This window comes from Nicotiana sylvestris, chromosome 3, assembly GCF_000393655.2.
Source record: "Nicotiana sylvestris chromosome 3, ASM39365v2, whole genome shotgun sequence".
Lineage (NCBI taxonomy): Eukaryota > Viridiplantae > Streptophyta > Magnoliopsida > Solanales > Solanaceae > Nicotiana > Nicotiana sylvestris.
The window spans coordinates 9,190,985-9,212,532 of NC_091059.1; the positions used below are offsets into that span (position 1 = coordinate 9,190,985).

The following is a 21,548-nucleotide window of genomic DNA, read 5'->3' on the forward strand; positions in this document are numbered from 1 at the left end:
CCGGTCCTATCTGGTTAGGCCTGTTTAGGTTCACTACCCTAATGGGCTCGCGGTCCTGGGTCGGTCCTGGGCTTAATCGACCCACTTGCCAGCCTTAACCACTCGTAATCAGCCTCTCAGGCACAACATGAATCAAGAATAGCCTCTCGGGCAATATTATATCACTCACTCAGGGTACCCGCGCTCACTAGGGTGTTCAGACTCCGGAGGGGCTCCTACAGCCCACGTGCTATAACAAGTCATCTCATGGCATAATAAATCAGGCCATTGGCCTCTCATATATCACAAATCAGTATAACATGTTGCGGCGCACAGCCTGATCCTATGATATCCTCACAATACAGGCCTTCAGCCTCACTCAGTCAGAAACCTTTCAAACCACTCGGGCTAACAATAAAACAGGGTGCTCAGCCCAAAATATTATTTTATACCTCAAAACGGAGTAAATAAGACTGAGTTATGAAATCAGTAAAATATAGCATGACTGAGTACAGATATTAAATCAAAACAGTGAGGAATAGTAGCAAAAAGCGCATAAAGGTCCAAACAACTTGGCACGAGGCCCAATATGGCATTCAACCCAAAATATCTTAATACTTTCCAAAGCACAATAGTATCAAATAGTTTTCAGTCAAATATGCAACTTAATAGTTGCTAAGGGACAGACCAAGTCACAATCCCCGACGGTGCATGCCATCACGTTCGTCATCTAGCGTGTGTGTCACCTCACTATAGTGAAATGATATGAAATCCGGGGTTTCATACCCTCAGGACAAGATTTACAATCATTACTTACTGAGTTGGCGTACTCACATTACTCTCTGCACCTTGTGTGCAGATCCAGGAGTTGTGGGTCGTGATAGCGAGCAGTGATCCATCATCCGTCGCGGATACCCGGAGTCGGCAAGGTAGCTGCATGGCGATCGCAACCTGGCTATTCTCCATCTTATCTTCCTTAGACTGTTTTATTATTTTCTAGACTGTGATAGTCTTCGTTGTATTCAGACCTTAGTAGATGTTCGTGACTTGTGATATCTCGATGTCGGGCTTATGTTTCTTTCCTCACTTGTTATTTAAACTCCTGTTATTGGATTTTATTTAATTAAGAGCTTAAAACGTCCTTAGTTTGAAATATTGGTTTGATTTAGGATTGCGTCGGCTGGACTAGTTTCATGTTAGGCGCCATCACGATCAGATTGGTTTTGGGGTTGTGACAAGAGGATTCCCTTGTTTAAGTCCTTGAGAAGATGAAAAGAAGCCATGTCTCATTCCATTAACTATGACAGAGTACCACACATTAGAAATGAGATTATGAATCAGACCAATCCAATTATCCGAGAAGCCAAATTTTCTAAGAACAACATAGATAAACTCTCATGACATTTTATCATATGCTTTAGCCATGTCAAGTTTAATCACTACATTACCACCTTTGTTTTATGAGTAATATTGTGAATAATTTCCTGGGTTAATAGAACATTCTCAGAAATTAATCTATCTTTAACAAAGCCACTTTGATTCAAGGAGACTAATTTATACAACAGAGTGTTTACTCTAATTGAGATAATTTTTGAAATAATCTTATTAGTGAAATTTGATAGGCTAATAGGCCTATACTCGGCAAAAGTAGCAGGATTGTCAACTTTTGGAATTAACACTAAACAAGTATGAGAGTAAAATTTGGTCAAACCTTTTTCTTTGAAGAATTTTCTCACAAATGCAATGACTTCCCTTTGGATAATGTCCCAGCAACACTGAAAGAAAGTTCCATTAAAGCCATCCCTGCAGTGCTATGAGGACTAAGGTTAAAAACTGCTTCCTTGATTTCATTCTCGTCTAGAATCTTGCTTAGCATGTTATTTTCATCACTTGAGATACAATGAGGAATACAATCCAGAATTGAATTGTTGATCGTAAGAGGAGTAAGGTTGAAAATAGTTTGAAAATGATTAACAGCTTTCCTGGCTATCTTCTCGTCCCCCTTGATCCACTTTCCCCTACTATTTTTGATGCGATTGATCTGTTTCCTTCTTCTTTTCTCTCTGAGGATGGAGTGAAAGTAGCTAGTATTCTTTTTTCCCTCTTTAAACCACTTTACTTGAGATTTTGTTTGAGCATAGACTCTTGAAAACTGAACCATCTAATATATTAAACATGAGCCTAATTGACATCCTCTCTACTCCTTTTTGAGTTATTTTCAATATCAATCTTCTAACTCTTGGAGTTTATCCTCCCAATTAATAACATTTTCATTTATATCCCCAATTTCATTCCTGTACCAATGAGAAAGCCTTTTACTAAGAGCCTTGAGCTTGTATTGAAGGATTCACATAGGATTACCAATCATTTTAGTATTCCAGGCCTCCTTGACAATGTCATAGAAACCTTCTTGGTTCACCCAGCAGTTTAGGAATCTAAAATATTTAATGTGTTGTTGATTTCCAGTTAAAATCGTCATAAGAAGAGGTCTGTGATCGGATCTTGTCCTTACAAGATGCCTAACAGAGCATCTTTGAAAAAGCTGATCCCAAAGGTCATTAACAAAGACTCTGTCTAATCTTTTCCAAATTCTTTTCCCCGGTCTTCTGTTATTAAACCATGTTTAGTTAGAACCATTATAACCAATATCTGTGATACCACAATTGTTCATACACGTTTGAAACTCCAAGCTTCTATACATTCTATGAGGTTTACCCCCAAGTTTTTCATTAGGATTCATAATAATATTGAAATCTCCCCTATGCACCAGGGAACATCAATCATCGGGTTATCTTGTTCAAGAGAATGTCAAAGGTCCCTTCTGTCATTGGAGTTGCATTTAGCATAGGTAGCAGTAATGCAAATATCTTGCATACCAATAGCTTTGTACATTTTGATAGTAATATGTTGTTCACTGACTGCAATAACCTTAGTGGGGTTGAAGACATTCCAAAAACACCAAATTTGATCATTGTTGTTGAAACAACAGTATTGAAATCCAAGAAATTTTCTATGGCCATCTACTTTTTCTTTTAAAATAAAAGGTTCGAAGATAACCACAAATTGAGTGTTGTTGAGATTGATCAATTTCTTTAGACTATGAATAGCTTTTTTGGATCTAACCTCCCTAATGTTCCAAAAAAGGGCACTAATCATTGAGACAATTAGGGGTGATATCCTCCTTTGATTCCTTCTCAAAGAAGGTTGAGTTTTGTTTCTGTTTCTTTTGCCACTTTTCCTGGTTTCGCTTCTTCCTCTTCTAGTAATTTGTTGTTGATCTTCAGTGTGATTATGAGTGTCTTGATCCCCCTTTCTCATATCCTTCTGATTATTCGATTGCTCAACCTCTTGAAGACTATTAGAGATATCATCCTCCTGGTTAGAGTTATTGCAGTCTTCCTTGTTCTCATATTGGTCCACAACCAATTGAAGACCAGGTTCATTCCTTATTTCAGTAGGGACAATAGATGAATTTGAGTTGCAACACTATCCCAGATTTTTTATTCCATCGACTCTATTTTCCTGAATAGTCTGTCTAAGGCTATTCTAGTTTTGTTGCTCTTCCTCTGGATTAAGCTCGTTCCCTTTGGATGTGATTTCATTATTGTTAATCTCAGCACCCTGGTCCTGTTGAAAAGTTTTATCTTCTGTAGCAGGGCTTAATATACATTCTTCTATGGCCTGCTTTGTGAATTCATTTTGTTTTGCTGTAGAGTCAGTCTTTTCTTTTCTTTTGTTGTTGGCAAGTTTGAATAACACTTTGCTCTTCTGTTTTGGCATTTTTTTTTGTCTTCTTTTTCTTGGTCTTTTTCCTGCTATCTTTCTTGTTTTGAACTTAACATCTTCCGTTTGTTGATTCTGAATTGTTTCCAAGCTCAGGGATTTTTGATCTTCTTTGTTATTATTATTTGCTTGGTTGCCTTCTTCTAATTTTGTGGCTAGTAGAGGATCGTTTCCTGATTTTTTTTTTCACTTTCTTCTTTTTGTTCAGCTTTCTTTTTTTCAAATGCCCTACAATTGATCATATAGTGACCAATTTTCCTGCAATGCTTGCAGTATTTTGGGACTCCTTCGTATTCCAGTTTTTGAGTGTAACATTTGAGTGGCGAATCATCATACTCTTGACCAACGAAAGCACTTTGAGGCAGTGGTTTAAGCAAATCCACCTCTACGTGAATTTTAGCCATACTTGATCTTGTTTTTCCCATTGTTGCAGCATCTAAAACTAGAGGAGTACCAACTGAGCTTAGAAGTTTTTTTATGTAGCGGCAATCATGCATATGGAAGGGAAAACCTGGTAATAGAACCCATGTAGAGGCCACCGGTAGATCCTCTTCTGGTTTGAAGTCTGGAGACCATTTTTGCAACCACATCTGCATTCCGTCAATTTCAATGACTCGCCGGAACCAAACAGTTTTCCAATCTTCCTCATTGAATAGATCAATAAAAACATTGTGATTATCAAGAAACCCCAATTCTTACTGACCCTTTTAGAGAGACTATTTCTTTGAATCTTGACCTAATTCTGTTAATTTGGGGGCGAGGTCTAAGGAATCGACCCACAATAGTAAACTTACAAGAATCGGTTATAATCCCATAGTAATCTGATGCTTTGAAGATGACAGCAGGCATACCATTGTGAGTTAGCTATCACTTTCTCTTTCTCTTGGTGAATTACAGTCGGAGATGAAATTTTATCTGCATGTGAGTGTTTTCCTAGGGGATTTCCTTGCATGTGAGAAATCTCCCCTGATTTTGCTCGTCCAGACGCGCCGATTGGAGGCCTCCCGATGGCTCCATCTGGTGGAGCGTAGTCAGAACTGGCTTGAAATAGAGCCATTAGAGAAGAGACGTTGAGGAGAGAGAAGAGAGAGTTTTAGTTACTTTAAAATAATACTTTCTTCAACCAAATATATTGACAGCCACCTAAAGTTAGTATAATTTTTTGTTTAGACACTTCAACGGAGGTTGTGACCTATTAAACACTCAAATTATCATCAAAGCGTGTCTATTGAACACAAAAAGCTAATTCTGAAACGAAAAATAGTGGGTAAAATTCAAACACTGATTAGGTGTCACATCAGAAAACACAAGAATTGGACTACTGTCAATTCAAGACACACTTTGATGGTAATTTGAGTGCCTAATATGTCGTAATCTCAGTTAGAAATATTTATATGAAAAATCGTGATAACTTTGGATAGTTACCCATATATTTGTCCAACGAGAAAGGTTACACTGTCATAAATTAGAAGAAGAAAAAAAAGGAAAGAAAGATTCGTGAATTTCTTCTCTCTTTTTTGTTGATAAATAGTGGAAATTACTTTTACAAAGAAGAGGGAAAGTGTGGTCAAATCAGAAGGGGACCAAATGATGCGTACTTATGATAAAAAACAGATAAAAATTCTCTCTATTCCAGTTTATACGAACCTATTTCCTTTTTGGTCCGTTCAAAAAAGAATGAACCCTTTCTAAATTTGGTAACAATTTAGCTTAAAGTTACAACTCTACCCTTAATGAGAAGCTTTTATAACCACACAAGTACTCTGGGCCCCATTTGGACTTGTTTAGTACCACAAATTCCAAAAGTCTTCATTTTTTTCTTAAACTTCGTGCTCAGTCAAATAGGTTCACATAAATTGGAACATAGGGGGAGTATAAAGATTTGGAAAGTGGATTTTATCTATCATTTTTTACTAAATTAGAGTAAGCAATTATGAGAAAAACAAAAGATGAGAAAGACACGCTTCATGCAAGAAAAGGGAGAGAAAGGAATGACCAATTTTATGTGTATGATTTAGTATGAATGAAGCCCACGGAAATGATTTTCTTGGATTTCCTTTATCTCTTTTGCATATTGCATTTTAATTTAAGAGAAAATGATATTGCATAGCGGCTTTCAAAATAATAGCCAAATATATATATATTTTTGCATATTTTATATATACATATATATTTTTGTATATATATATATATATATTATATACAAAAAATATATAAATTTTATATATTGTTGCAGCTAACGAATATAAATAATTTTGGACGGGACTAAAAGTTTTCTTTGCCCTTAATTTATTCCATCACTTAGTGGGTCACACAATAAATAGGGATAGAAGTAGGTCAAACTTTTCCTAAACTCAAGAAATTAGTTAAAACTATTGAGTTTTTAGATGAGTCGAGACTACATCACTTTGATAGATTCATTAATACCTAAATAATGGTTATTTTCTTTTCTGATTATATTTATTTTAAAGATTACAAAATTATTGTGGCAGACCGATTCACTAATTAAGAATATTATTATACACACAATATATTTTTCGTATTTTATCGAAATAGAATTTGCTTAAGATATTATATATACTAACACAAAACATTCTTCTCGACCCTACTAAATAAATGAAAAGAAAAAATAAGTCGCCACTACTCCTTTAAGGGGTAATAACTCTCATTTTTTAGCTTCATTTGAAACTTTATGTCATCTCGAACTCCATTTACATACACATTATTCTTGCTTGCTTTCAACATACGTGACTTCAAAGTTTATAACAATTGTAGAATATCTACTTAAGCTATATATATATATATATATATATATATATATATATATATATATATATATATATATATATATATATATATATTCTAACTATTCCGAGACTTGCAATCCAAATTTTTGATTGGGAATGTCACGTATTTTCGGATAATTTCATAAAATATCACACAACTATATCTTTTTTCATCAAAATCACATAACTTTATTTTAGAATACAGAATGATAAAATTCTTATCATCGTAGCAAGAAAGTCATAATGATCAGAAATTCAATCTATCCCACTTTTTATCTTGAGAAATTTTCATAAAGCACTACATCACTACTAAAAAATTTGGTTTTAGCGACGGACAAATTTTGTAGCTAAACAGAAAAATCCATCGTTAATCTCATTTAGCGACAGATTAACGACAGATAATCAAGAAATTCTGCTAGCTACGGGCGATTTAGATTATCGACGATGTTCGTACCTAATTACCACAAGTAATTATAGTTTGCCTAATTACTATTTGTTGCTACTGTTCAATTGTTACCAACTTGTATTACTTATATTCATTCGCTCTAAATGGATGTATCAACACGTACACACAATACATTGAAATATAGTATGTGACTCCACATATTGTTTATATTGTACTTACCGTTGAAGTTTTGCTATAAAATATAAAGAGTAACTACGTATTATAATTAATTCAAAGTGTAGTTATGTATGGTAGACACAATGTATAATTTAATTACACCATATAATTTTTCCTTTTATCTAATAAAGATTGACTCAACTGGAAAAAAGACCCAACCCTACAAAACCCAAAACCCATAGGTGGAAATTAAAAATACATAATCCAACCCTACTTTCTCTTTTGTGACTTTTTTGTTATTACGGTGTAATTAAGTTTTGTAATTTTTATATTACAAAATAAAGTTATGTAATTTTTGGTGGAAAAAAACATAGTTAGGTACTGAATTTACCCCATAATTTTCTTTGTTATGGCATTCACTTTGGACCACTAGAAATTCATGTTGACCTTTTTAGTGGCTAATTTGTTTGTCATGATAGTCTCTCTCAAATTTGGATTTTTTGCAAAAAAGGGAATTGATATGTTCATATTTGTAATTCCTTTCTGAAAAATAAAAATTCTTTGAATTGATATGTTCCCTTCTTGATATTATTTAGCTTTTTGAAGGGCGTGCAAGCCAAGACTTTGATGCTATTTTTCACTACCTAAAATGATATTTTTCTTTATTAATGGTTATTGCACTTCTTAGCTAAATAAGGCAAAACATGGGGGTGAATTATTGAAGCTATATTTTGCTCAAAGATGCAAAACCCAATAAACTACATGAGTATATTTGCTTAGTATAGAAATTAAATCATTGTACTTTCTAGTTTCTAGCATTTACTCTAGGCAAACAGCCAAACTATTCAAAGTTTGTGGTCCAGGAATAATAATCAACATTTAATTGATTAATCAGTTTAAATCATTGAACTAGATGAGTTAAAAGTTCACTTCGCCCAAAACTTCACTTTAAATGGTAATATATTAAGAATGCTTATTGTTTGTATTATGTATTTGTAAAATAATTTTGGAAGCAGAAATAATAAAAAATAGAAATGTAGAAGAAGCAGAAATTAATCCGAGCCCATTATTCACAATGTTTCCTTTAGGGATCTTTTCATTCTTATACACTATTTGAAATTTTATTACTCTTAATGTCCGTGTTTAATTAATTACTCGGGGCATAAACAAGTTTTATTTACAAAATATATACAATCCACCTTAAAAAATTCTCAAATCCATTATTTGTGTCTTCAATCAAGGGATTTAGTTACGCCTTTTTTCTTTTTTTTTTCTCCTAGCCAACATGTGCTTTTATCCTCCACCGCTAACACTGCTCCTCTTCACACCAACCCTCGTCTTTTCTTTAAAATATTGCTTTGTTTTTGTGTTACTTTATTTTTCTTCTACAGGCATCTCTAAATTTTGCACTAATTTCTATTTTGACAATTTATCGTATTGAATAACTTGTTTTTGGTTTCCTATCACTATAATTATTTGGTGTAAATTTAATGAATCGTAGCATATTATTTACTACTAGTGCCCTCTTTTTTATGTTACTCCCTCCGGTTCAAAATAAGTGATTTTTTGGATGTTTTCACACAGATTAACAAATTCACCTTTTAGCATTAATTAGTAATGGAATTGATCATATTAACTTTTACTATTTTACATAAACACTCCTAACACATATTCCAACACTATTTACTCCCAGGATAATGTAGGAAAAAAATAATTAATTCATTTTTGAAATCTGGAAAAATCACTTATTTTGGACCACAATAAAAAGGCAAAAAAATCACTTATTTTGGACCGGAGGAGTACTAACTTACCTGCTTTTGTTTCTTAATGAACCTAACAATATACTACGGAGTACTAATTTCTTACATGATAAGCAAAAGAGTTTAATGCACCCCTTAAGAATGACGTGAGATAGCCTTAATTTTAAAAATATTTATTTAAACTAACCTTTATCACTTTTCTAATTATCTCTTTTCTATGATCTGGAGATTTTTCCAGCTATTTTTTGTTGGATCACACTCAATACTTACATTATACACTTATTTACAACTAATTTACAATTTATCTACAAATTTTATAAATTATTTCTACACAGTTAAATACAATTACAATATCATACAACTTAAATATAATTTTTATAAAAATTTTATACAATATGTCTTTTGTATATTTTGTATCTCATTTATACATAGTAAAAACAAATTTAATACGACTAATTATATATTATACAACTTATCTACAATGTTTATACATTATTTCTACGCAGTTATACACAACTACAATATCATACAATTTAAATATAATTTTTATACAATATTGTTCAACTTTCATACAATAATTAAATAAACAAATATAACAGCAGAATATAATTTTTCTACAATTTTACTATAATTTCGTAAATATAATATATATCATATCTTCTTCTTCTTCTTCTTCTTCTTCTTCTTCTTCTTCTTCTTCTTCTTCTTCTTCTTCTTCGACGAGTTTCAATCTGAAATTCAGCCAAAATCAAGTCTAATCTTCACCAAAATATCCTCAAAATTGAGATATAAACTCCAAACCATATTCCCAATTGTTTGCAACAACACCCAATCCAAACAAATACTGGTTTTTGAAAACCCAAATTCGAATTCAAAGCTTCAAAGCTTTTTAAGGCTGTCAATGGTGGAATTGCTGCTCTCTTTTCCTTTGTTTTACATTATTGAAATTAGGGATTGAGAGATAGAGAAAGACGTAGAGAATTTCTAATTATTTGCAACAACACCCAATTCAAATAAATAATATTTTTTTAATTTGAAAACCCAAATTCGAATTCAAAGCTTCAAAACTTTTTAATGGTCGTCAATGGTGGAATTGCTGCTCTCTTGTGCAAGATACGTGGGGGAAGGGGGTGAGATGTGGAGAGAGAAACGTGGGAGCAGTGGAAGATACGTTAGAGTGATTTTAGGACAATAATTATTATCATTAATTCCCTTAAAATATACATAAATGGTAATTGAGTATATAAAATATAATTATAGTAAAACTTGAGTAGGGAGGGTAATATAGTTTCATATATTGTATAGGCATGTAAAAATTCCTTTGATCCCCTCCTAGTACCCGAGGCTTAGGATTATTTTCTCCAAAATAGAATGAATTACACACATGTGTAGCGGTACTTCAAACCCCAGTGTTCCAGCGAACTCAAAGATCGGTAGCAAATCACATTTACTTTTCCTTTCCTTTTGTTTTAAATAATGCAGAAGGAAGAAGGAGAATTCAGAATTTTCGTAAGGAAAATCAGAGGGAATGACCTAATATTTATAGCCAACAGGTTGGGTTGAAATAAAGAGGTGTAGCTTTTCCAAATGGCTTTTTGCGTAAAACAACTATTACGTAAATGGCTATGTACGCAAAATAAAAAGGAAACTCAAACAAGAGGAAATTCAAATTATTGTGATGATAACGCGAGGCTTGACTTTTTCTCAACTATTTAAAAGTTAAAAGAAGTGCGACTATACATATACCCATCAAATAAGCTTTCATCCTCCAATATGGGATAATGATCCTTTGTAAAGATAGAAAAATTAAAATTTTATTTTTCTCTCCATTTCCTATTCATCTTAATTTTTTAACTTAAAATCCAACACTTATTTTATCTCTTCGAGACTATTTTGTCTCTTCGAAAGAAGAAGAAGAAGAAAAAGAAGACGAAACCCGCCAAAAGGATTGTTTTTTCGTGTGATTCTAAAAATCCTATTCTGTTAACTGTTCATATACCATATAGACCTGGATGATTAATGGAAGAAATTCCAAACATATCTCCAATTTCGTGCCCTTTAGCGAAAAAGATATAATATAAAAAAAACATCCAGTAGCTATAAAAAAAAAAGAGCAAAGAATAGTGCAAAAAATTGAAATTCATAATAAATATTAAAGGGAAATTACAAAGAAAGATAGATAGAGAAGGACAAAAGAAAGGGTTAGTATTTTCAATGCAAGAATGGGAGAAACTTTCTTTTCATTCCCTAGTATTAGAGGTAGGTTTAGAATTTAAATTTTATGGGTTTAACATTTAAAGTTTTAGCATTAAACTCATTATATTTTTAAAGTTATGAATTCATACTGCTATATATTATAATATTAGTGAATTTTTACATATAAATTTATGTTCCGTACCAAAAGTATTGGGTTCAGTTGAACCAGGTGCCGATACATTGCATCCGCCTCTGCCTAGTATGGGAAATTTTCTAAACAGAGTGGCTATCCATTAATATATCTAGAAGACCACATTAATCTTTATAGGTAGACCATCTCTTTCCTTGAATTTATTTCTGGCGTAGCTCTAAGGAATCCAAATTAAGTAATTTCCATTCTCATGCTAAAATCTTTTTTTGTATTCATGTGTGCTTTCACGCAGACTATATATAGACTATAGTTGGTCAATTTTACATTATTTTAACACCGATTACCACAAATGAGTAAGGAACATATTGGTCTTTCTATGTTATATGTCAATTAATTTTTTTGCGCTTTCATGCAGGATTAATATCCTACCATCTACCCCCTTTTGTGCGTCCATGAATTTTAAAGAGAAGGTTCAAAAACATATTTATTCTGATTCAAACGGAAAAATGCACTAGAGTATCGATTTCTTTCATGCACCTGAATTTACATACGGTAATGTTCATCTATTACCAAAAACGAGTCATTTATGGATATTAGTAGACCGTGAAAGAGTAATCTAGAAATAAAAGAGTCATTTTATTTTCATAATTAATCAATGTATATGATAAAAGATCATATATATAATATTTTTGAAACTTATCTTTTTGGTTTGAAATGAATAGAGTTCAGAATCATTTTCTTTTTTGTAATGAATTAATTGGTCATTTTCATATGAAATCCAATCTTTTTTGGCTCTCTCTTTAGCCCTATGTCTCTTATCCCTAGGAGGTCTTCCTCCACTAGCAGGTTTTTTCGGAAAACTCTATTTATTCTGGTGTGGATGGCAGACAGGCCTATATTTCTTGGTTTTAATATATTTATTTTCAAAAAATTAGAAGACAAGAACAAAAGACAAAGAAATGAGGAAAAATATCAAAGTTTATTAGCATAAATATCTTTCTCACGTAGGAATGACTGGAAGGAGATCAGCTCAAAGGGTTGAATTTATTTGTGAAAAGGAAATTTTACCCAACTTTTCAAGACGAAATTTACTCACTGAGCTAATGCCTAACAGAGTCAAAATTTAAAGAGTAGACCTCAAAAAAGGACCGATGGTGCAAATAATTTCCGAAAGCTTTCTTTGGACCGACCTTCAGCATTAGCCCACATTCAAAATGTTAAAGACGGCCCAATAGGAGGTGGGGTCAAAGCCCATACTAAGATTTATTTTTTTAACAAAAAAAAAAATACTTATTACCTAGCTATTCTAAATTATACACTTATTTAGCCTTCAATTTGTCAGGATGATCTATTGATGGAACGAATTTTTCTTACTGTATAAGCCGATCAAACTGACTTATAAACACTTTTTGATTTATTTACGCGTTTGGTAAATTTCAAAAGTGCTTTTAAGCAAAAATAAGTCATAAGTCATAAGTTGGTCATCCTCAACATATGGTTTTTCAGCTTATAGGCACTTTTTGTTTGACCAAGACTTTTACTAGTTTATTCTTAATAATATTTTTTAATTCACAAAATATTTTCCCAAAATAAATTTCCTAATTTTCTCTTCATTCTATATTCGTGGTTCATCTTTTTCTTTATAAAGACAACAATAACAAGAACAACAACCCAGTGAGATCTCACAGGTGGGGTCTGGGGAGGGTAGTGTGTACGCAGACCAAAACTTTTTAATTTATAATCTTTTGTGAACTTTTTAAGGGTATTTTAGTCTTTTAACAAAATAACATCTCCAAATATATCAGCTGCTTGTTACCAATTTCAACACGTCTATCCAAATACGTAAATACTTATTTAAAAATTCAGTTTCAGCTCTGATTCGGAAGTTGATGCTTTTTTTATGCTCAATATCATCTTAACATCGTGGCAAGTCTGCACTCAACGATCCCGGAAACTGCGAAGAGTGCCAAAACGTACTTGAAATCAGAGACGGATCTAGAATTTTTATAATATGAGTGCACCACTAAAAGAAGGAGAAAAAGGAAAGTACTAAATGGAAATTGATACTTGCTCCTTTAGGTAAATAACTCAACATTCAACCAATTGCACCATTTAGCTTCTTTGTAATATGGGTGTCAGCAGATGATATTAGATCAATTTTAGAAAATATGTACATAAAATACCTAATTTTGATAAAAAGATCATGAGTTCACGTGCCCCATGAATTAGGCTATACATCCGCCCCGCTTGGAACGTAGATTTGAAATTTTCATGTATTCTTCCAGGGAAAACCTGAGAGAAACTTTGCAAGGAGAAACACCAACAAGCTCCAATTGCACGGTCGCGGTCCGCCATTACACGAAGCTTCAAAGATTCGAGTTCAAAAATTGAATTTGATTTTGATTGGGTATTATGGCAAACGATTGACAATACTTTAAGGAATTTATATCTAAATTCTCGGGCAATTTAGCGAAAATTTCGAGCGGATTTAGTAGGATTTTTTGTCCTATATCGAAGGAGAAAGAAGTTCCAGCAATTTGACTGAATTGTATATATTTTGTAAAAAAAATATAGCTACTTTCGGAAAACATAAAAGTTTAGCTAAAAACGGGTAAACAAGTTTATAATATCCTATATAAACAAAAAAAAAAATCCCTTCTACAGATATCTAAGGCCATGCTATATCAAATGAAGAAATTTTTCTGTTAGACAAAAAAGAATTCTTTAATTATAGAATGCATATCCTACAGTGATGTGCTCATCGTCAAGATAAGTTTATTTCATCATTTTCTGATGATAATAAATTTTATCCTATCTTCCCTACAATAGTCAAACAAGGTACCGCTATATAATTTACATCGTCAATTACAATTTTCCATCTAAAAGTAAATAAAATTCAAAGAAGCGATTACATGGCTACTACTTAATAATTAATAAAGTTCAAAGAAATTATTAAGAATAAGTTTTAAGTGCGATTGTAGATAATAATATATGCTAGTGATGGATAAGTAACCCAACCCAACCATACATGATCAATACTAATACTATAATGATTAATGTATGACTAACTAAAGTCAAGCAATACACATTTTATATACTTATTTTACTATAGAATAATATTTTCTCAGAGAAAATATGAAAGAAGACATAAACTAGCGTAGAAAAAAACTATACTATTATGTCAGCCAAAGAATATCTATAGGTAAACCACTTTAAAAATAACAGTCTAATGCATTAAGCTTTCAGGAAAGGGCCGGATCACAAGGTAAACCTCTTTAAAATATGAAATTTATAATGTTAAAAATATATGTATGAAATTTATAATGTTAAAAATATAATGTCACTTTATGTAGCAGGTAATCACCTATAGCAGGTAAATGTGTAATTTGATAACATAAAAATCTCTTATACTGACGATTTATATAACTTAAACTCTTACAAAACAGGACCGGGTAAGGGGAAGAAAAAGTGTAGTTTCCTCTCCATTCCATTCCACTCCGTTAAAATATTGGGATTTTTACCTTTCAATGTACTATTTGAAATTTTATTATTAAAAATGTCCATGTTTAGTTAATTACCCGACCTAAACAAGTTTGTTTACATAATATGTACATTCCACCTTAAAACGCTCTCAATCTATTATTTTTTCTCCTTTTTTTCCGGTACCAAATCTCCTTTTAGCTCCCATAAAAAACAATCCGAACAAACTGAAATTACAAAGCAAAATTAAACTACAAATCAGAGACACGTATTCATAAACACATGTTTCTTCTTGCAAATCTATCAGATGGCTGATACTCATCAAATATTTTGTGTAAGGTAATTTAGATATTGGAAATCCTTACCAACAGTAAGGCAAAATGGAAAAAATCATCTTCTTTATACTTAAATTTTAAAACGAGTAAAGTGGAAATAACATTGGTTATAATAGACTTAAAAGTATTTTCATCAAACTTTACTACCGTATATTTGTTTACATAGTTAAATACAACTACAATATCATACAACTTAAATACAAATTTATACAAAATTTTATACAATATATATTTTGTATATTTTGTAACTGATTTATACATAGTAAAAATAAATTTCATACAACAAATAACTTATCTATAACTTATTTACAACTTATCTACATCTTTCATACATTATTTCTATCCAGTTATATACAACTACAATATCATACAACTTAAATACAATTTTTATACAATATTGTTCAACTTTCATAACAATATTTAAATAAAAATATATAAACAACAAAATACAAATTTACTATAATTTCTGCAGTATAATGTATGTCGTGTTGTCTTGTTCTTCTTCTTCGAGTTTCAATCTGAAATTCAGCCAAAATCAAGTTTAATCTTCACCAAAACATCCTCAAAATTGAGATATAAACTCCAAACCATATTGTCAATTGTTTGCAACAACAACCAATCTAAACAAATAATAGTTTTTGAAAATCCAAATTCGAATTCAAAGCTTCAAAGCTTTTTAATGGCTGTCAATAGTGGAACTGTTGTTCTCTTTTCCTTTGCTTTACTTTACTGGAATTAGGGATTGAGAGATAGAGAAAGACATAGAGAGAATTCTCAATTGTTTGCAACAACACCCAATTCAAACAAATAATGTTTTTTGAAAACCCAAATTCGAATTCAAAGCTTCAAAGCTTTTTAATGGTTGTCAATGGTGGAATTGCTGCTCTCTTTTCCTTTGCTCTACATTACTAGAATTAGGGATTGAGAGATAGAGAGAGAGTAGAGAAAGAGAGCACAGGAGAGAGAGAGATAGCGCATGAGGGAGAGAGAATAAGGATGTGAAATAATTGATTCCTAATATAAAGAGATACTCATTTAATTCCTAAAGTATATATAATTGGTAAATTTGTATATAGGAGGTAATTAAATTGAAACATGAGTAGGGAGGGTAACAAAAATTCTAATAATGTATAGGTACGTAAAAAATCCCGAAAATATTTGATTAGAAACTGTACTGGGCATGAAAACTATTTCCTTAGTCCCAATCTAATTAGTATTAGTAGTACTACTTAATATTGCTTAGTAAATTGATGTGACATTTTTTCATCTAATTTTTCTATTTTTCACATGTTAATCCATTATCTTAATACTCTTCAATATTAAACACAATCTAATAATCCATTCCAATATTTCGTGCTTAAACTTTGTATAAGTCAAACTCACAATTGGAGTGCAAGTATGACAACGACCACAGACTTTACTTGGAGCAAACAACTTTGGCAGGCATTCAAAACGCAGACACACAGATCTTTGCAAATATTCAAACAATAGATAGTTGTTTTCATAGATATGGTACACGATACAACAACAAGCCCAGTGAAATCCCACAAGTGAGGCCTGAAAGGATAATGTGTACGCAGACCTTACCCCCACCTTGTTGTACACGATACAACAACAAGAAGCCCAGCAAACAACAAACCCAGCGAAATCCCACAAGTGGGGCCTGAAAGGATAATGTGTACGCAGACTTTACCCCCACCTTGTGAAGGTAGAGAAATTGTTTCCGATAGGCCCTCAGCTCCGAAAAAGCATAGTCACAATATATGAAGGTACAAGATCCTTACTTGAATACTTTCATATACAATACCTGACTTGATCACATGTTTCATTTTATCAATGCCCCGACTTTGCAATATATTTAGTATAATTCTCAAAGATAACAATAACAACTAATCATATATATCATAATAAGATTTGTAAAACATAACAATGTAGTAGGGTTAAGACAAACAAATACCAACCATGCATAAATTCCAAATGGAGATTCATCTAGAAATTTATCGCCCCATACACTAAGCTTGTCAAGAAAACTAGGAACAAGGTGGGTAAGGCCCCTACTGAGGACAAGATGCAGGAAGCGAGGCTTAGGTAGTTTGGACCGCGAGGAGGAGGAGCACAGACGCCCTGATGAGGAGGTGTGAAAGGTTGACACTGGTGGGCCTACGGAGAGGTAGAGGTATGCCGAAGAAGTGGGAAAAAGGTGATTAGGCAAGACATGGTGCAACTTCGATTGACAGAGAACATGACCCTTAATAGGAAGGTGTGGAGGTCGAGAATTAGGGTAGTAGGGTAAGTGGTCTAGATTGGTCATACCGATAGTATTGATAAGCACTCTCGCATTATGTTGGTAGTAGGTTTCTATGACTACCCGTCGTTTTCTCTCATTTTAGTCATCTTATTATTGTGTTGCTTTTTATGCTGCTTTTACATGGCTTTTTAGTGTCGTCCCTTCTTGTCTATCTTTTCATTAATGTGGTGCTTATGCTTTCCTACGTCGAGGGCCTATTGGAAACAGTCTCTCTATCTCCACAAGGTAGGGGTAAGGTTTGCGTACACACTACCCTTCTCAGACTTCCAATATATGGGATAATACTGGATATGTTGATGTTGTTATTGTTACACTAAGCTCGTCAGGAAAACTAGGAACAAGAAAACAGCAGACATCCAAACCAGCTGCCCAACAAAGGCACTACCCCCAACACAAAGTATCGGGGAGAAAAGTTGGAGATGCAAGAAGGAATGTTTTGAATCTAGATGAATATTACTCATCGGACAAACTAGGCATTCTTATCTTGACAGCAATCTAAAGATATTGAAGCAAAGTAGTCGGTTAAGTTATCAAAAAAAGGTAGTCTGGTGCACAAAATATCCCGCATTCACGCAGCATCCGGAGAAGGGCCGCACCCCTTGCGGTGTGAAGTAGAAAGCCTACCTTAATGTAAGCATTAGTGGTTGATTCCACGACTCGAACCTATGACCTATATGTCATAAGAAAACAACTTTACTATTAGTCCAATGCTCCCCTTCAGTCGGTTAAGTTATATGAAAATCGCAATGACCAAATAACACTTGCCATCCGATTACCATGCAAGCCTGAAGGTTTTAGACTTGGTTAACCTTACAATGCAAATATTTAAACCAGTACTAGCAGGGGAAAACCAACGAGAGAGAGAATTAAGGAACTGTTCTGCAGCACCCAGTCGCTGAGACCCCTAAACTGACAATAATATGTTGTAAATTCTAATTAAATAAGTGGATCCTACTCAGACCAACCATATGCTAACACCACAACTCATTGTGTGTGTATCTAGGACCCAAACCACCAGCATACTTGTCTTCTTACAAATATCTATTTTGTCATAGTCCTATTTACTCTCTGGTCTATTCAAAGTTCAAACAAACAAATACTAGAGCTTGACCTTAAAAAGCAGCTCGTTTTGTTGGATTGCAGCTAATGGAGCAAGTTTTATGCAAGAAAAGCTAAAAAGAAGGGGCCTGAACATTATGTAATAGGTGCTACATATCAACTCTGAAGACGTCAATCACCTGCAACTACAACTGTACAGTATAGTAGAATAACTTTGAAATTTGTTTTTTGACCTTTTTAACATTAGATGTGATGTATAGGTAGATTCAAAAGTCACTACAGAAACAAGGTAGAAAGGCAACAACAACAACAACAACAACAACCCAGTGTAATCTCACAAGTGGGGTCTGGGGAGGGTAATATGTACGCAGACCTTACCTCTACCCCGAGGGGCAGAGAGGCTGTTTCCAGGGGACCCTCGGCTCAAACAAGGTAGAAAGGCACGTCATTGAAATAACGAAATCGCATGCTACTAGCTACTGACATGTAGCTTATGAACTTCAATAGCTAATCCTACGGGCCACAAATACCAAGTCAATTAAAGGACAACAGGAAGGCACCTGGACAGAAACTGAATATTGATATGGTAAGTGTCTTCCTTCAAACACGCACCCCAAATAGATCTTGACCTCATCGATTAATGGCTGAAGCATAAAGAGATACCTTGGTGCTATAGAAACTGTAACGTTTGTAGTACTAAGATTAGAGCCAAGCGCTCACGTGTTGGCTAAACAAAGTTATGCCATGTCCTTTAACATTGACAGAGAAGCCAGATTATCAAGTGGACAACATATTGGTCTTAAATTTGCCGAGTAGAAATGTATACCCCATCAATATTTGACCCCGGAACATAGAGAACCATTTACATTCCTGAGAAGTTTCATGTGAATTTACCCATTCAGAAAATAGGTGTTTTTAGTTTTGCATAAATACAGTGTATATTAAGAAATCACATTTACCATTAAGAAAATACATTACAAGCTAAACAAAAATAAAATCTTTAAATCATCTTCAACTGTACACATGCAAAGGCTAAATTTTGTTTGATGAGACAAACTAAAAAGAAATAAACACAATTTTCTAGAAAATGGCAGTGCTCGCACCTCTGCTAAAACGCACTGTGTTATAGAAGGAGAAAATATAATCTCAATCCCGAATCCCAAGCTCAACCTCAAGATCATCATCTTCTTCAAAGAGCTTTAAGAGACGAGCTTGCTGCTCTTCCCTTTTCTTCTTCTGCCATATCTTGAAAAGGACATAACAAAATCCAACAGCAGCTACAATTCCAAGTAATACAATAGCTACTCTCACTCCGGTGGAAATTCTGGATGAATGACTTTGCGCTTTATTTTCGGTAGATGCCGCTGAGGTATCTGCCAAACCTTTATAAACACCATGAAGGATGACTCAGCATGTTTACTCATAAATAGAGATCAGGTTATACTTCATTTATTTAATTTCTCAAGGACTGCTATGATATTACAGATATGGGATTGATAAATTTATAGTTAAACCTATATGAGCACAGACAACAAGGCACTTGCAAGAATAACCCTAAATATGATTTTTAATTGATCTCGCTGAAATTGCAATTAACATATCAAATCAGAACAGAGTACCCAGTCTCTCCTTCCAACATACCAAATACAAGTTACCAATTGGACCAATCTGTGAACTCAAATGCTAAAATTGTATTATTATTTCGCTATTTTTGAAGGGGAGCCTTGGCGTCACTGGTAAAGTTGCTGTCACGTGACCATGAGGTCACGGGTTCGAGCCGTGGAAACAACCTCTTGCAGAAATGCAGGGTAAGGCTGCATACGATAGACCCTTGTTGTCCGACTCTTCCCCGGATCCCGCGCATAACGAGAGCTTAGTGCACCGGGCTGCCCTTTATTTCGCTATTTCTTGCATCAAAAATTTAGTCAGAGCTTTCTACATCACCCCCCCCCCTCTTCCAAGATTGAAACTTTATAGAGTCCTCTAAAAGGCAAATCCATGAGAAAAGAACTCACAAAACAATAGTAGCAACATTTTAGGCTTTTGAATCTAAAAATTAGACAAAAATAGCATTCAGATTGACAACTTTTGAAATCAACCCAATTTCAACTATAACGATCTAAAAAAGCTCATGAAGCATTCAACTCAATCCTAACAAAAGATTGAAACTGTCCTCTCTATAGATTTCACATAGCAAAAGAAAAGACTTTTTATGAATTTAAGCAACAAATCTAAGTGGGCATCTCAAGATTTAGCATAAAAAGGTACAAACGTTTCTACATCATCCCTCTACAAATCTCAAGTGCAGATTCTTTTTCTTAAGGAAAAAAGGGTAAATTAGTATGAATTCGAGAATTTCAACACAAAATCCAATTGGGTATTTCAAGATTTAGCAGAAAAAGGTACAAACTTTTCTATATCCTCTCTCAACAAATCCCAAGCATAGATTTAGTATGAAATTCAACACAAAATCCAAATGGGTATCTAAAAATTTTAGCAAAAGAAGGGTACAAACCTGGAATTAATTGAAGAAAAAGTGAAAACAAAGTCAAGAATAAGGATGACTGAAGAGGTCTCCAGTTAAGGGTTTTGCCCGTCTGCATCTCTAGTGTTTACTTCTCTATACCCTTTACGTTTTTCTTTGTTTCTATGCGTAGAATAAGGAGAAATAATAAACCATTAATTACTACTAGTCTTTATTACGAGTATATGCTTTCTCAGTCGGCAACCATTGGCTTGTTGAAAAGTTTGTTGTGTTGTCAAGTTTCAACTGTTGGTGGATTTAGTCCAAATTTGGTGCCTAAATTATAATCCTATCTGGATTTAGCTTTGTAAGAGAAGTTGCCCTTTTGGGGGAAAAAAGAATGGAAGAAAGGAAAGTGGGAGAATAAACTCTATTTTTCACTTTTATGTGAAACTGTGAATAGACAAAAGTAGAATATATTCCTACTCCTATTAGTTTTTTCTTAAGCACCGGTATTTGAACCATAAGATCCAATTACTTCAAATTTACGCTAAAAATGCTCGTTATAGTCCTACAATTTTAAAAAAACACACAAAATTTGCAAAATAAAACAACAACAATAACAACTAACCTGTTAGGAATATAGTAGAATGTCCTAGATCCAATATCATATTTGATGATTTGA

At 33.4% G+C, this 21,548-nt stretch overlaps 1 protein-coding gene and 1 long non-coding RNA gene across 2 annotated transcripts; both read right to left on the reverse strand.

Moving 5' to 3' along the window:
* Positions 1 to 3,917: 3,917 nt before the first annotated feature.
* LOC138887022 (uncharacterized) lies at positions 3,918 to 4,358 on the reverse strand. The gene has a single exon (XM_070168731.1). It carries the CDS (start codon positions 4,356 to 4,358, stop codon positions 3,918 to 3,920), a length of 441 nt encoding a protein of 146 aa, XP_070024832.1.
* A 14,978-nt stretch (positions 4,359 to 19,336) lies between these two features.
* LOC104224910 (uncharacterized) lies at positions 19,337 to 21,288 on the reverse strand. Its single transcript, XR_011405997.1, has 2 exons — positions 20,915 to 21,288; positions 19,337 to 19,781 (listed from the first exon to the last, which is right to left on the reverse strand). It is a non-coding gene; the product is annotated as an uncharacterized lncRNA (long non-coding RNA).
* Positions 21,289 to 21,548: the final 260 nt, after the last annotated feature.

Coding starts and splice junctions, on each gene's coding strand:
- LOC138887022 (XM_070168731.1), bottom strand. CDS start 4,358: ATGCAGATGTGGTTGCAAAAATGGTCTCCAGACTTCAAACCAGAAGAG.